The sequence below is a fragment of the Mytilus edulis genome, chromosome 10 (genome assembly GCF_963676685.1).
Source record: "Mytilus edulis chromosome 10, xbMytEdul2.2, whole genome shotgun sequence".
Lineage (NCBI taxonomy): Eukaryota > Metazoa > Mollusca > Bivalvia > Mytilida > Mytilidae > Mytilus > Mytilus edulis.
The window spans coordinates 2,513,080-2,529,787 of record NC_092353.1 but is presented as its reverse complement, the minus strand read 5'-3'; the positions used below and the strand labels follow the sequence as shown (position 1 = coordinate 2,529,787).

At 32.0% G+C, this 16,708-nt stretch overlaps 2 protein-coding genes across 12 annotated transcripts in view; one reads left to right on the top strand and one right to left on the bottom strand.

The window, feature by feature from the left end:
* LOC139493140 (golgin subfamily A member 6-like protein 25) overlaps positions 1-9,996 on the bottom strand; it is a 24,341-nt gene extending 14,345 nt beyond the window's left edge. For both annotated transcript variants that reach the window (XM_071281311.1, XM_071281312.1), the window contains exon 1: positions 9,785-9,996. In XM_071281311.1, coding sequence (XP_071137412.1) covers positions 9,785-9,829 — 45 coding nt within the window. In that variant the 5' untranslated portion in view covers positions 9,830-9,996. The remainder of the gene's footprint in view (positions 1-9,784) is intronic.
* The window catches only part of LOC139493136 (lebercilin-like), a 21,658-nt gene continuing 14,922 nt past the window's right edge, over positions 9,973-16,708 (top strand). For 8 of the 10 annotated variants that reach the window (XM_071281307.1, XM_071281303.1, XM_071281304.1 and 5 more), the window contains exons 1-3: positions 10,009-10,174; positions 13,466-13,673; positions 16,105-16,622. In XM_071281307.1, coding sequence (XP_071137408.1) covers positions 13,541-13,673; positions 16,105-16,622 — 651 coding nt within the window. In that variant the 5' untranslated portion in view covers positions 10,009-10,174; positions 13,466-13,540. Of the gene's footprint in view, positions 10,175-13,465; positions 13,674-16,104; positions 16,623-16,708 lie in introns of all 10 variants that reach the window. The other 2 variants (XM_071281308.1, XM_071281300.1) reach the window with 1 other exon arrangement.

The window sequence follows — 16,708 nt, the reverse complement described above, 5'->3', positions numbered from 1 at the left end:
AAGTGGTCATTCGCGCGGTGCGCTACAATGTTTGGATTTTACTATAGTATAAAGGGTCATATGTAAATAATGTTCTTTTTATATCATTCAATTCATATCTGAGTATAAAATTAAAGTAACATTTCAAATTAAAAGTTGTTTAAGTATTACTAAGGTTCTTGTGAGAAACTACCAACTGAATATTTAATATCTAGCACTAAAAAAAATATTTTTTTATTTTAAAAAATGTAATGAAATTATAATATATATATCAATTACAATTTAATTCAAATCTATCTTGTGTATGAAATTCAGTGTTTCTCATCAAAAAATATAAAAGTTATTAATCTGGGCCATAATATAATTAATAGTCTCAAGAGTCAAGCAACTTTGAAACAATCCATAAAAAATATAGGGAATTATATACATTTTGTACACCAATCAATTAGATGTAACCAAAAGTCTCTTAATGCGTGTGGAATACGTAATTTTTCCCTTTGGGATCAATATTCTTCTGTCAGCTGTTCCATCCATGCGTCCGTTGTTATTATTGTAAAAGTACAGATTTCGGTCGTAGCTGGTCCGGTTCAGATCCGTAGTTTAGAAATCGGTCAATGGCTGACGAATGCAAGAAAATTTACAAAAATAAACGATGTTTGACAAGTTATTTGGAAAGGGAATATGACGTTTTTAATGCAATAAATGGATTTAACATTTACTGGAGGCAACTTTTATCACGTTTAAATGAAGTAACAAACTTATTTTCCCGCCGAAATTTAGGTTGATGTACGTTTTCGAGTAACAAGCACCGGAACTTGCAGAAATGCACAAAGTGATAAAAAGTTGTATTTTTATCAAATAACCTGCTTCACACTGCAAAGACAATGCTTCAACCTCTTTTCTTAGATAATGAATCGTTTATGTCTAAATTTCTTTAATTATCAATAAAAAATTTGTGTTTCATCAACTTGGTAAATCAAAGAGCTGAAGAGCTCTGAAGGGAAAAGACGGCCATTGTTCCAATTTTTAAGGGGGTATCTTTTGATAGTCTACATACAAAGAATGAGCAAAAGAACAGCTAGAACAACTAGACATATAGAAAGTAATAATGAAACTAATTATTGTTTATTGTTATTTCATTTCCTTAGTCAAGAATTCATCATAGAGACAATTTGGACCAATGAGATCTGCACATTCTAAATCAAAACATTTGATTTAAGTTGGGAGTTAATTATCTAAAATTCAATTGAATTTAACAACTACTACATTATATTTTAAAATTTTAATTATGTACAACTGAACGGCAGGCTAAGACTATTCTCAATTTTTTGTGACAATATTCTCAAGAAAGTGAGGACTGAAAAATCTATTCAGTTTTAATTTTCCATTGATAAAGTTCCCAGTTACAACTCTCATCACAGGGATACATGTACTTATAAAATCAAATATGATTGATATAAAAGCTGTGTGAAGTTTGTTTCCAGATCCCACATTTTGATATATCTGTAAAATTCATGAATAAATAGCTTTAAACTACAAAAAGCAATATTTAAAAAAAAAAATGAGAAAAAAAAATGACCACTACAATAATTATGTTGGTACGCAAAATTGTTTTTTAATTGATGACTACTTATCATATATATACTTAATGTGACATTTTTAGTGTTCATATACATTAACTTTCATTTTAGTGGGTAATTACTGATCAATTGAGGTGCTCCTTAATTGGAGAAAGATTCTAAAAACATAACTTTACAGAAAGAATGAAAACTGCAGTTGCTCTCCCCAATCTCAATAGGTATAAACTACAAAAAGCAACATTTTTTTTTTTTTTTTTTTTAACCATTTCAATAATTATGTTGGTACACATTTTTTTTATATAGAAGACTACTTATCATATACTAAATGTCACATTTTAAGAAACATTTACTTTGATTTTAGTGTAAAATTACTCATCAATTGAGGTGCTCCTGAATTGGAGGAAGATTCTAAAAACAGAATTTTACAGAAACAATGAAAACTGCTGTTTCTCTCCCCAATCTCATGTATCCCCATTGACATTGTTTACTGCGAAAGTTGACCTACATATTATCTGATTATAGCCTCAGATTCAAGCATTTCATGTTAGTGTGTGAATCATCTACACTACAGCAAGCATCATTTTTTTTTATATTTAACAAATACGGATTTTAAATTAGTATACAAGTACTGTGAATGATTTTTATAATGATTCTGAATAAAGGATATCCCTTTGTAGTGTGGCATTCCAACAATGACGTCACTAGGTTAGATATATTTAGAATATTTCGTAATACTGATTTTTCCCGACTGTAAAAGAAACGTATCTAGTGTAAGGGAAAGCTCAATATGCGATAATTTCATGAGAAACAGAAGGGAAATGTGTAAAAAATGTATTTAAGTCAATCTGTTCTCCTTGTCATCAATTTCAGTATGACATTTTGATGGGGTTCCCAAACTATCAAAACAAAATGATTGACGTGAGGGAATGATACTCTGGTCAACCCCATTAGGGAATTGACGGCTTCAAGCCGTCTTTCCCCAAAAATGAAAATGTCTGATGACGGAAGCGACTGAAAGCGAGTATCGTCAAGAACAGGGCGAATTGTTTTCACTTTTGGGGGTCGGAGAAAGCGAGGTGACGGTCGGAAAAGCGACTTCTTCGCCCAAGTCGCCTTGTAGCTTGAGACCTGCTTATGATACAGTACAGCCTGTGACTTTCTCTTAGTTATGTCCACCCTCTTGTATGGTCAACATCCAATGGTGAACATTTATTGGGGTATTCAATCTTGAGATGTTGGCCATTTATTGGGGGTCATAAATCATGGGCAGATTTTTTATCTAATTATGTTACCTGTTAAAATCAATCAGAGCTGGTATGTTTCATTAAAATTTACCTGTACAGGTAACTTTGATTTCTTTTAAAATTGACATTTCACCTTTTTTTGAAAAGGTAGAATAAAATATTGTTTTACTCTGTTAATTTATTATTATTTTTTTGTCTTTAATGTTATTTAATTTTTTTTTATTTTTCAATTGGTTTTTTTTTCATTTTTTGTTGTTTTGTTTCTTATTCTTTTAATTTCTTCTTAGTAAGAATCTTGAGTCGAAATGACAAAAAGTCAAAGCTAAAGTTATTGACTAGCATTTGAAATAAACTTACTTTTAATAATTGTTTTTTAAGTAAAAGGTTTATATAAATGTACATGATGTACATTGTATTCAATTGTTTGTTCACATTATTAAATGAGTTATTACTATTAATAATAACTAATAATCATGCAAGTGATATTTTAAATAAAAAAAATGAAAGTAATTCAACAATTTGGTTTTCTTAACAAAATAAGATGATCAATATCAAACCTTTTATAATAGATTTTGATAACATCTAATATTATTCAGGAAAACTACAAGTATCATTATATGGTTTAGGAAAAAACTAATTTTGTTTATCTAAATTTTCTTCAAATCTCAAAACAAGAGTTGTGCACAAACAATCACCGAAAAGACTTGTTTTCCAAATGTCCACCTAGTTATCATCAAATTTTGATAAATGTTCATTAAAAATGCTAATCATAATGAAAAATGTTCTTATATATCTGAATCAAGTGAATCTTATGAAAAGAAATTATTTAAAGAAATTGTCTTGAAACTAATTAAATATGTTATCTTCAGTTTGGTTAATTTCTTTCAAAATTTGTCTCCAGAAAAAATAAAGTGCACTTCTAAAGATGGTGACACTTTAATGGTCTATTAATTAAATCATTTTTTTTTTCAGTGTATTATATTGTCGATAGTACTGGACTGGCATGATACATATTCTTGGTATACATTTACAAAGAATATTTCAATCAACCTAGGCCTTTTAGATAAAGTTAATAATTGCAGGGACTTGAATGAATTAAGACTTTTAAAGTCCTTAATAAAAAATGAATTTAAAGAAAAATCTAAAAATAATAACTTATGATAAAAACTGTAAACTTGATTGTGTCAATTAAGGTAGAGAATTTCTGTTCATAATTTAAAAATAGAAAATAGTGGACAATATTAAATTCCTAGAAAGGATAGAATGTGTAAACTGTGCCTCTTGTAGGTCAATGAAGAACACCTATTTCTTGATTGTAAAATTAACAAAACAACTTTGAGATATAAATCCATTTTAACATTATTTACCTTCTCATTATAATGTCTCTTACCCAAGAACAAAAAGTAAAAGAAATGCTTAACCTCCAAAACATGGATCATGTTTAAAATATCATATGACAATAAAAATATTATCAAATTTTGCTGTACTGAATATTTCTAATACTTATAAATATTTTATTCAATAAAGAAATAATGAATTGCCTAAATTTCATTTAGCATAAGTCCTAAAGACAATCTTAATCATATGTTAAGATCAGTCTATCTAAAATAATAAACCATTTTGATTTTAGAAAATTAATTTGAGAAACACCTTGTCAATAGAAAAAGGCACGCATTGTAAATGTTTGCAGTATATTTGAAAATGAGATTCATTTATTCTTCACTACCAAAAAATAGACTTAATATAAAAAATAACTTAAATTGATCAAAAATTATTTAAAAGGTATAATATCAAAACTAATAGTCAGGAGACAATTATTTTTTGATTAAGCTGTTTGTTCAACTAGTTTTATTGTTTCATTTTATTTTAGAATTTCTTGTCATAATCACAGTTATTAAATTTGACAAACACATACATATATATTTTACCTGAGACACCTGACCTGTAAGTTATATAATTTTAACACTTCAATGCGTTCAAGATTTCCCTTTATCCTTGACTAGTTTTTGAGTAATACCTTGTGTATTAATCAAAGCCTTAAAGGCTGTAAAAGCAATTGCTGCCATGTTAATGTTTGGGGACTTTTATTTTTCATCCACATATATACAAGAATTAAACCTGACATGAGTGTTGTCTAGTTAAAAGTAAGAAGGTTTTAACTTTATATAAATAAAAGACTTTAGCAGAAAGTCATTTTTAATATGTTTTATATTTCACAAGGAGACAACACGTTTACCAGGCTAAAGTTGGGGTCAAATATACATATGCTGAAACATATAAGGCCAATTAAAATTAATTGATAGATTTTCATCCCCGCCCGCCCCACTGAAATCGCCCCGCCCCGATTTTTTTTATTTTAAAAATTTACGATTTCAGGATTTTGTTCATTTCCGTTTCCGGTAAAGGTCAAACATTTCGTTTCATTCAAAACTTCCTGTTTCAAATTTCGGTTTTCGTATTTCTTCCGAGTAATTTAAAATGATTCTGCAGCTCTATGGTGACAAATCATCTACCGAGAATAGAGATTGATTACGAGAAGGGCATGAAATACTCGGGATTCAAGTAATACGCTGTGTCCAAGAACGCAAATTGCGGCATGACACACATTTCTGTGATTAGAACCGTTGATTATTTTATTGATAAAATGACTTTGTGTCAGGAATTTTTTACTATGAATTATATCCAAAGAGCAAGAATCGTGGAACACATTGGTACAAATATAACTGGTTAAACCAATTGACACAAGCACGAACTTGTTAGATTTATGACAGTATATTGAGTTCAAAAAGTCGGCAAACATACACTTAGATTTACCCATGGCTATTGTTTTTTTGTTTACAAAAAGCAAACACCTTCTGTCCCAATACCCTCAAAAGAGTAATTAAACAACTTCTTTTTTGTTTAGTTCATGTTTTACATATTAATTATGGCACCCTCAACGGAGTTGGGGTGACATATTGTGATTCTACGTTTCTTTTTTTTTATTATTTTTCTTCCACTATTTTTGTCCGGAGCAGTTCTCAGAATAGAATGGACCAAAGTTGATGGAACTATGGTATAATGTTGACCACCATGTGAAGTTGTCCCTCTGACTTTGGAATGGTCAAGATGGCCACCGTTACCATGGAAACAGCAAAAATGCGAAAAACATCGAAGTGTTCCAAAGTGGAAAAAACTTCACAAGAATGGTAACTGGCATGTGCTGATTTACAGTTTGACTTCAGAATTTTCAAAATGGCCGCTGTTACCATGGAAACTGCAAAAATGTCAAAAATTTCAAAAGGCTCCAAAATTTATTAAACTTTAAAAAAATGTTAATTTGCAAGTGTAGATGCACTCTTTGACTAAGGAATTTCAAAATGGCTGCCGTTACCCTGGCAATGGGGGAAGGGTGCCATCCGTTATTGCTAGCAATTACAAATCTAGTTATATTTGCATCTATAAGAAGAATCATAAAAGCACCAACCCTATTATTTTCAAAACTGTTTGAGTTTTCATTTTATTCTGTACTCATAATTCTTGTGTTGCATACCAATGCATATTTGTTCCATTTTATGAAGACAAAAAAACATAAATTTGGTGAAGGAAGTCCAACTGAAGAGAGCATTTCTCGTATGTTTATGCCGTTTACTAAAAATAGCTTGCTAAAGCAGCAATTACATGTGGAACCGTGAGTTGTTGCCAACACTAGATTTTTATTTAAGATTTGAAAAATTATGTACGATTCCTTATAAATACATGTATATACATGATATAAGCTTATTATTACACTAGGGTATATGAAGAACAGTCACAAGAGGGTTTCATAAGAAATAAAAAATAAAAAATAAAATCCTCCCACCCGCCCCATTTTTTTCAAAAATTTGGATGAAAATCTACTAATTAATTTTAGTTGGCCTAACTCAAAAAGAAATCATCATGGATTATCCCCTGGTAGTGTTTGTAACTTCCTTGGCAGTAATTTCCTTTATTGATTTAATTTTAACAATTTTCTTTATTAATTTATATTTAACCATTAACACAAATGATTAAGTTAAAACATTTCAACTTTCCAGACGCAAATGTTAAAAAACGGGAAAGAAATAAAATATCTTACAAGACATAAACATGTAAAGAATAAATGTATATTTCAGCTTAATAAAAATATTTTCATAATGTTACTTTGTCATCATTTTAAAAACTAAGTTCCAAACATTATTGCTCAGTTGATATGTGTCCTTCTGATGCGGTACGAGCACAGGCACTCGTTTCTATCCATAGGAAGGTCGATTATCCATATAAATAGTTTTATATGGATAGTCGACCTTCCTATGGATAGAAACAAGTGCATGTGGGTACGAGATAACTACAATTCTCATGCAATCCCGAAAAGGGGGGTCATCACAGACAAACATGACATTAAATCGTTATCACTGAACTAGTATATATATTGTATAGGGGCCAGCTGAAGGACGCCTCCGGGTGCGGGAATTTTTCGCTGCATTGAAGACCTGTTGGTGACCTTAATTCTGCTGTTGTGTGTTTTTCTATGGTCGGGTTGTTGTCTCTTTGACAAATTCCCCATTTCCATTCTCAATTTTATTATACGAACAAGAACAAACAGCTCTACGTTGCTTTGATATTTATCAATTTTTAGGAAACATTGCGAAAAATGATCTTCAATATTTCGAAAACATGTGAAATAAAATTGCTAACACGGTGGACCGTCGAGTGTCAACAAACGTAGTAGACTTAAGCTTGTTCACTGAAAAGACGAGGATAATGGTTTCATCTGACAAGTCACATTTGTTATGCAAACCCAGTTTTGATCATGATATTTAAAAAGACGTACTTTTTTTCAATCTATGTATTAATAAACTAGAAAATTCCAAATTGTAAATATCTCTTCATCTGGACCAACTTGGCATCTACTACGTTTGGACGGGTCCATTTCATTAGTAAGGTGATCGATAAATATTACGGAGTTTTGACAGAAAAGGAATTGTTATGTGTTTTCAACAAGGGTTTCGTTCCGCTAAATTATTTGCGCAAATAAAGTTTGTCTATTTTTAGATTACAGGTAATAATTTGACACTACGCATTAACCTGTGTAGTGATTTTGATTTTACGATAAATGTATGAATGAACGATAATTTTATGAATGAACAAGAGCACCTGACCTCTTAAAGAAACACAAATTAAACATAAAAAAACGTATTTATTAGGAGATAATTCAGTTAAATTTTCAATACTAAATCAACAACTGAAATGAATCCATATTTTGTTGAAACATCGTACGAACGGCGGAAAACGGAATCGCATTTATAAAAATGTACTTTTTTTCACTCGGACTTCTATGTTATTTGATAGTCAAACGGTTGACCCTTTAAATACAAAAATACATCTACAAGAACATATTCTGAAACTTCTTAAATCCACTAACGTTTTTTTAAAGTTTCAAGCTATGTATTGCATTAGAAAACATACATAGGTGTTAAAGAATGACTGACCAGGAGCCTGTTTAACAAAATACTATGGCTTGATCTGGGCGGAGTCTCTGATCTGGGTCACAAAGATGGCCATACGCGACGGCATAAAAGCAATTGCTTTAAAAAAGCAACAGGGGGTATGATGATGGACATATAGGGCCACCATGGCGAACATATTTTTTATGGCCACCATTAATAAGATAAAGTCACAGGTAGTACTGTATGATCTTTCTAATTTTAAAGCCACATTAGACTTTTGGCCCCAATTTCACGATCCACTGAACATAGAAAATGAAAGGGTTCATATGTGGATGAAGTCCCCAATTTATACAGTAGAAAAATCGTTAAAAAAAATATAAAAAAATTACGGGAAAATTTCCCGATTATTCATTCTACTAATGAACTCAAAATCGTTAACTTTTTTTTCAGATCTACTTCCTGTTATGGTCTTGTTTGCATGAGACTTTGAAAATAAAAATTAAATGTATATTTATCAGCAATGACATCAACAAATATAGGAAGGAATTCAACACCCAATCATTTTTCATAATTGTTTGATAAGAAAAAACATTTAACCTGATAACAGCGTTTCTTTGTTAACATTGAATATGACGTCATAACTTAAATAATGTTAAGTCCTCAACAACAGAACCAATAGCGGAAACGTCACGGTATTTCCATTTCTTTTATTAACATGATTGAATTAAAAAAATAATAATACAGACTTGGTCCCCATTTACAGGTATTTATATAAGACTCATATTTCACTATTCAGACCAATTCTAAAACAAGAATGTGTCCATAGTACCCGGATGGCCCACTCGCACTAACATTTTCTATGTTCAGTGGACCGTGAAATTGGGGTCAAAACTTTAATTTTGAATAAAAATTAGAAAGATCATATCATACATTTTGTAGGCAACGTGTGTACTAAGTTTCAAGTTGATGTAACTTTAACTTCATCAAAAACTACCTTGACCAAAAACTTTAACCTGAAGCGAACAGACGGACGGATGGAGCCACAGACCAGAAAACATAATGCCCCTCTACTTTCATAAGTGGGGTATAATATATATATTTTAAGTCAAATGTCACCCTGATATACCCTGTCTTTAAAGTTTTGTTTTAATAGTCCAGAGGGACATGTTTTTAGTCAGGTACTTGATGACAGATAGAGTTTGACGTCTTTTAAAGCTACACAGTTTCATCATTTTTATTTTATTCAATGCCTGAGTGCTGGTTCACATTCTAACACCAGTCTGCTTCTTTCCATTAAAACATAACATTTGAAACAGCTAATCTTATCAGAATTGAAGTTATAGATCTATCTTCTCATCAGTATCATTATCAGACATTCAATTTCTTCCAGAAATGCAATATTGACAACAGTATCACATTATTTTAAAACTGTTTTAGGGTAAGACTGAAGACGTATGAATATGTTTTGTTTACATTTAAATTTAGTAGGTGGGGCACTCAACTGTCAAAAATAGTAAACATTGATGCACCTCACCTTTGAATTGCCAGTTACTGACGATATGTATACTTTGATCACCATTTTGACGAAAAATTAAAGCAAAGAAATGGTCAGAAGATATCGAACGCTGATCAATGTTAGGTAATCAATCGTATCATATAAGGATGGCTCAGATTTCTGCTGGATTTGCATAAATTTATTCCGGGTTTATCTTTCACCCATAAAACGTCGACAAAATGGTACTTCCTGTCCCCACTTCCAGTGACGTCACAAATTCTTCACACATCTGTTGTGGCTTGTTGCTGGGCAGGTAAACAAATGCACACCGGGGTCAAATAGTTTCACTTTACATGTGTTCATTCGTTTCGTTGCATTAGAAATTTGCAAAAATATCTAAAAACATTGGAAATATTGAACTTTTATCAGGTAATTGAAAAAAAAAATGTTGTTTTTGTATCATATAATTTTTAATATCAATGTTTATTTTGACATTTTTGTGTCAAGCTCAATAAAAAAAGTAGAGTCAATTATCTCAATAATTAGACAATAATACATGAATTTTTACTAGAACTGTGGAGTTCATGAGAGTATCTTACTTCGCTTGCTTGTACACACATTCTTCCTCAATCATTCTGATGGACACTTACAAAAAATAAAATAGGGCAAAGACATCACTTTCTTATCCACTACGAAAGCTTTATACTACATAATAACATGTTACTTCTACTTTATGAGATTGTGTATAATCCCGTGAACACTTTGTACAGTGACAGTCTGACAGTGTTGGGCACACAGCTAGTCTTCTCAAAGCTATGATAGCTCTGAGACTACTATAGTACTATACAACTGTGTTATAGTAGTCTCATATCAGGATAGCCTAATATCTACATTTAAAACTTTCACCTATTTACAATTACAACTATTATAGACTATTCTTAGTATTCTATCATGACGTCCTTCAAACGTTTTGAGTACACGCCCAAAAGCTTCCCCAAGTCATAGAATGATGATGTGAAAATATAAGAATTTATGGGAAAATATGTAGGCTTGTGAACAATTGCTTGTGAAACTGAAAACCATCACAAGGAAACGTAAACAAGCAATGCTAAAATGTGCTTTAAGCCAATTTTTTTTGTACATAAAAGACATGTAAGTAATTTATCATTTGAATTCATCCAAAACTATCTACAATGTAATAACGATATTGTCAATAGTTTATAAGCATGTCAGTAATTTAGTTTGCTCCGTTCTTTTTAAACCAATTTAATAGTGCTTTTAATTTATTTATATCAATGTGAACAGCAAATATTTGCCTTCACCGATAGCCCTTCAATCCAAAAGAATTGCCTAATTTTCTATTAGAATCAAAATAATTCATGGTTTTACTATCGCTATCGCTCAGGGTAAAATATTTGGCATTAAGGGCAAACCCGGGTAAAATCACAATGTTTTCAAGCCCCCATGAATTATTTCTTAATTATATAGGCCTGTCATGCCCATGTTTCAGCTTGATTGTTTTCAGATGGCAGTTCCAGTGTTCTCCCCAGGCCGTTTTAGCGTCGCGGTACCGCGACGCTATATTTTTTCACCGTGATGCTATAATAATTCCTGCGACGCTATAATTATTCCTGCGACGCTATAATTATTTTGAAGATGCTATTTTACTGGTCCTCAATTTTGAACTTTCATCTATTATCGATTATAATCATAAAAATTATATCACCTTTAATCCCTTTAAGTCTGACACTAAAGGCAATTAAGAGATTAAATAGCTAGGTGTTAATTGCCCTCAGGGTGATAACTGTTCGGATGCGAATATCCCAAGCCGACACTTGTGACATGACTAATACCACGTGTCTGCAATAACCAATAATAATAATAATAATGCAATCACAAAACAATTCGAAATCTACGTTTTGTATTACGAAACTTCAAAGATTGAAACGATTTTAATTTTTTTTAAAAAGGTCGTTTATTTGTGAAACTCTCCAAAAATTACTTTCTTTCTCTTCCGGTAATACGAGAGCGAGAATTTTGGTTTAGAGCTAAAATAAGTTTAATACTTCTTTAAAAAGTTATCATAATTGGCTTAAGTTTATGTTTCATCCATTTAATGCATTAAAAGTGTCTTATTCATTCACAATCTCTTGTCAACAATGTTTATTCTCGGACTCATTTTCGTAAATTTTTCTACGGCCGCCATTGCACATTTTTGTGTAAACTACGGATCAGAACCGGACCAGATATGACAAAAATCCTCATTTTCACGATAATGACAACAGATGGACAGTAGACAAAAAAATATACCAAGAGAGAAAACTACGCTTTAACAGACTATTTGTTACTTTGCTACTTTATCTTTACTTGATATACTATAAAAAATAGTTAATTTTGTGTACTAGATATTTAGTTTTGTATATATACAGGTTGATCTATAATGAACCATTCATTCATTTGACTTATTGTTGGGTAACTGAAACCACATAATTATTTATTTTTATTTGGCACAAGAGGAAAAAAATAATTCTGTAACTATAAATGAATAAAGAAAACATAAACTGAACCAACTGTTTTTGTGGTTATAGTTTAATTGTATTCTCAGTTATGAATTGAACAATATAAACTAAAACATATGAAGGAAATAGAGCATCAACGCGACGCGACAAACGAAATTAATAAAATAGTTATTTTTATTTACGCAAAATGTGATGCTATCCAAAATTTCTGGGGAGAACACTGAGTTCTCCTGCCCTTTTCCGAATGATGCCCTGTGCCATTTAATGATTCCCTGTACGTGCAGTGAGCTTTTTACAAGTCCATAATTTTGAGTCATACCCCCTGAAAATAACTGAAGTGAAATTGTGAACTAGATTTCCGGTACCTAGTTCTTATCTTCATATTCGAGCATCACATCAGCCAAATCATCCAATAGCTACCTATTAAGGTTTTCACACATCCTTGTCGTTGAAGGACTCACGCATATATGTATAGCAAGTAATATACATCCATTGTATACATTTCAGAAACAAAGTTGATCAACCAGTTAAGTTTCAGCAGCAAATTTCATAAACAGGTTGTAGGTATTTCTATGGGTTCTAATTACTCCCCTTTAATAGCAGACTTGTTTTTGTACTTTTATGAATCACAGTTTATGACAAAACTCAGTGAAGACCCGTCTGAATTGCCTTTAATTGATAAATTCAACAACACTTACCATAATTTTGATAAAAAAAATTTTTTGTTAAATAATCAAATATTATCTAAATATACTGCAGAATTTTTTTCAAAGGAACTTACTTTAAATAAATCAAATGTAAACAGTGAGAACTGTCCTTTCCTAGATTAAGATATTTCAATTTACATGTACATGGGACGATCCACTAAAACATACAACAAAAGGGATGAATTTTAGTCCCCTATTGTTAATTTTTCCTTTCTTGGACGGGGATGTTCCTTTGGCACCATCTTACAGTGAACATGTATATATATCACATCATGTTTGCTATTCCAATGTCTGTTGTGACATTTTGGATTTTAATTTATATAAGTCAGCTATACTGTGTGATGCATTTTCAGATTCATCACTCAACAACTTCCTGTTTTCCAATATATTTGGGCGGAGGTATTATCAGTGAGCAGTAGGTAACAGTTTCACTTATAAATACACCAATTTATTTTTTATATATATATCCTATATATATTTACATGTTTTTACAGGTGTTTGGAGCCTAAATTGATATGATAATTTAAATACAGTAATATAAGGATTTCTGGGATAACAACAAAATCAACATGGCGTCTCGATATAACGGACATAAAGACAAGGATGATTATGATGATTACGATTACAGTGATTCATTTGTTAGTGATGAGGACGACGAGAGCGTCAAGAAACAATCACCGCAGACACGAAAAGTAGCTCAAGGTGAGAGGAACATGATAGTATGACATACAAAAATATATACATGTATATATATAACATGTATAATTCTATTATTAAAAAAAACATTAGCATTGATCAACTTTCAAACAATGATGATTTTATGTGTTATTTTTTCTAAATTATGTCATTCATTAATTCTATCATCAAATAACCATAGATTGTAAAAATGGCTAAATCAGAGTATTACATTTGTACATGTATCTAATTGACAATATTTAATTTATTTTTTTTCAATATTGTATGACATCTTACAATGTATACATATAAAGCTTTTTATACATGCAGAATACATGTACAAAGATTATAATGCATATGACTGTCAGCAAAGATTAAATGAAATATTAATTATGTACTGTCAACCATACTAATTGTTAGAATTGAGAGAAGCTTTAAGTAAAAGCTATTAATACCCTAGTCCCACTAGGCCACGATCGCACTATGATCTGTAAAAAAATGCAAATTTTGATGATCGTGGTACGATCGTGTAGGTCGCAGTAAGGTCTTACCACAGTCGTGGTGAGGTCTTCAAGATCGTGAAGAGCGTGGCCAACTTTAAACATGTTTGAAACAATCGTGGTGCGGTCGTGGCGAAATAAGGTCGTAGTAGAGGCGTAGTGAGAGCACACTAAGATCGCAAAGGTCGCTGTACAATCGTAGCGAGAGCGTAGCAAAAGCGTGATTCTCTTCGGAGAGATTGTGCTACGATCTCACAGCGACGTTATCACGACCTTATTACGACCATCACGTTCTCACCGTGACCCAATGACGCTTCCACTGCAACTTTACCACGCTGTTCTCGACCATAGTACAATTCTAGCACGCCCTTGCCATCCTTATTACGCTCTTCTTCATTTTTATATAGATTAGACCGTTGGTTTTCCCGTTTAAATGGTTTAACATTAGTATTTTTTGGGCCCTTTATAGCCTGCTGTTCGGCGTTAGCCAAGGCTCCGTATTGAAGGCCGTACCTTGGCCTATAATGGTTTACTTTTATAGATTTTTACGTTGATGGAGAGTTGTCTCATTGGCACTCATACCACATCTTCCTATATATATTGACACATCTGTGTCATCTCTGCTATCGTTCACTAAAATATCGTCATTTGAGCTTTATGGACCAGCAATAGGTTGTAATTTAGGTTTGATTGGTTGTTCCGACATCTCTTGATGACAAGTATTATACTAAACTAAAGTATCAGTTTAATTGAAGTCTGGAGCTGGCATGTCAGTTAACTGCTAGTAGTCTGTTGTTATTTATGTATTATTGTCATTTTGTTTATTTTCTTTAGTCACATCTTCTGACATCAGACTCGGACTTCTCTTGAACTGAATTTTAATATGCGTATTGTTATGCGTTTACTTTTCTTCATTAGCTAGAGGTATAGGGGGAGGGTTGAGATCTCACAAACATGTTTAACCCCACTACTTTTGCACCTATCCCAAGTCAGGAGCCTTTGGCCTTTGTTAGTCTTGTACTATTTTTAATTTTAGTTTCTTGTGTACTATTTGTAGTTTAGTATGGCGTTCGTACTTTGCTCCCTTTGCCTCTACATCAACCCCTACCACCACGCCCACATGTTCTAGTAGATTTTGGTGGCATGACTGTATTGTTTCCGAGAAATCTCTGTTTTAATCCGAAATAGAAGGAATGGAACTATATTGATATGAAACAAGATATTGACGGTATTGCTGAGAATGTAGTAAGATCGCGGTATGAACGTAGTATAATCGTGGTAAAAACGTGCTATAATCGCAGTAAGATCGTGTTACAATCGGATTACTAATGGTACGGTCATAGTGAGAACGTGAAGAGCGTTAGTAAGATCTTTATAAGCGTAGTGAGGTCGCAGAATAAGCGCGGTGAGAACATGGTTTAATCATAGCAGGAGCGTTGTAGAAGCGTAATAAGGACGTAGTAGCATCGTGAAAGCAACGAAAGTTAACATTTTCATGCCGCTCATACCGCGATCTCACCACGATCTAAATTTATTTTAGATCGCGGTGAGCGTGGTGCTATCGTGGTCTAGTGGGACTGGGGCTTAAAGGGAAAGAATCAACATACAAATATATGTATAAATATATTCATGAATTATTTATGATTTTTAGTCAACAAAGATTGGCATTAAGATGATAAGAACACTGTATGTGAAGTTCTATTTTCAGAACCAAATCTGGGTAATTAGTATATAGACAAGGTTTCTATGAATTATTAAATAACAGTCTACAATATGTATATATACCATGTGGTCAGTTTGTTACATTAATTCAACAGTAAACTGTACTGTAATGTTAACACTCTATGATGTTACATTGTAGCTTATCTGGCAACTGTGTATCATGTCTTGATATTTTTTGTCATAGTCATGTTGTACAAGCATAACTGTAAAAATGAATCCCCTCTTTTTTTTGACAGTAACGGCAAGGAAGAAGCCTCCGACCAATCGAGGACACAAAGGAAGAATATCAAGCAGAGCAACAGCTCAGTCACAGGAACCAAAAGTAGACAATGCCGTCCAGAGAATGTTGTCCTCCAAAAACTTACGTATTAATGAATTAAAAAATCAACTTCAAGATTTCCGGTTGAATTTAGATGAAATGAAAGAAGAGAACAAATTGTTAAAGAAAACACAAAAAAGACAAGAAAAGGCATTAGGGAAGTTTGAAAATGAGGAGAGTGATATACCGCAGCTATTGCAAAGACATAACAACGAAGTGAGAACTTTACGGGAACAGTTAAAAAAAACACAGGATAAATATCAACGGACAGACCGATACCTAAGGGATGCTGAGGATGAGCTCGATAAAACTAAAAATAAACTAAAAAAATATAAAAATCTTGCTGAAGACAAAAATCTTTTAGAAAGACAGGAGTTACAAAAGAAAGTACAACAAACTGAAATAGATTTAGAAGAAAAGGATGTCAAAGTTAGGGTAAGAATAATTGCTCATCTTTACACTAGTTTAAGTTCAAAATGTGTAATGCACTAAATGGTGCATACTTACATGTATAACATTCA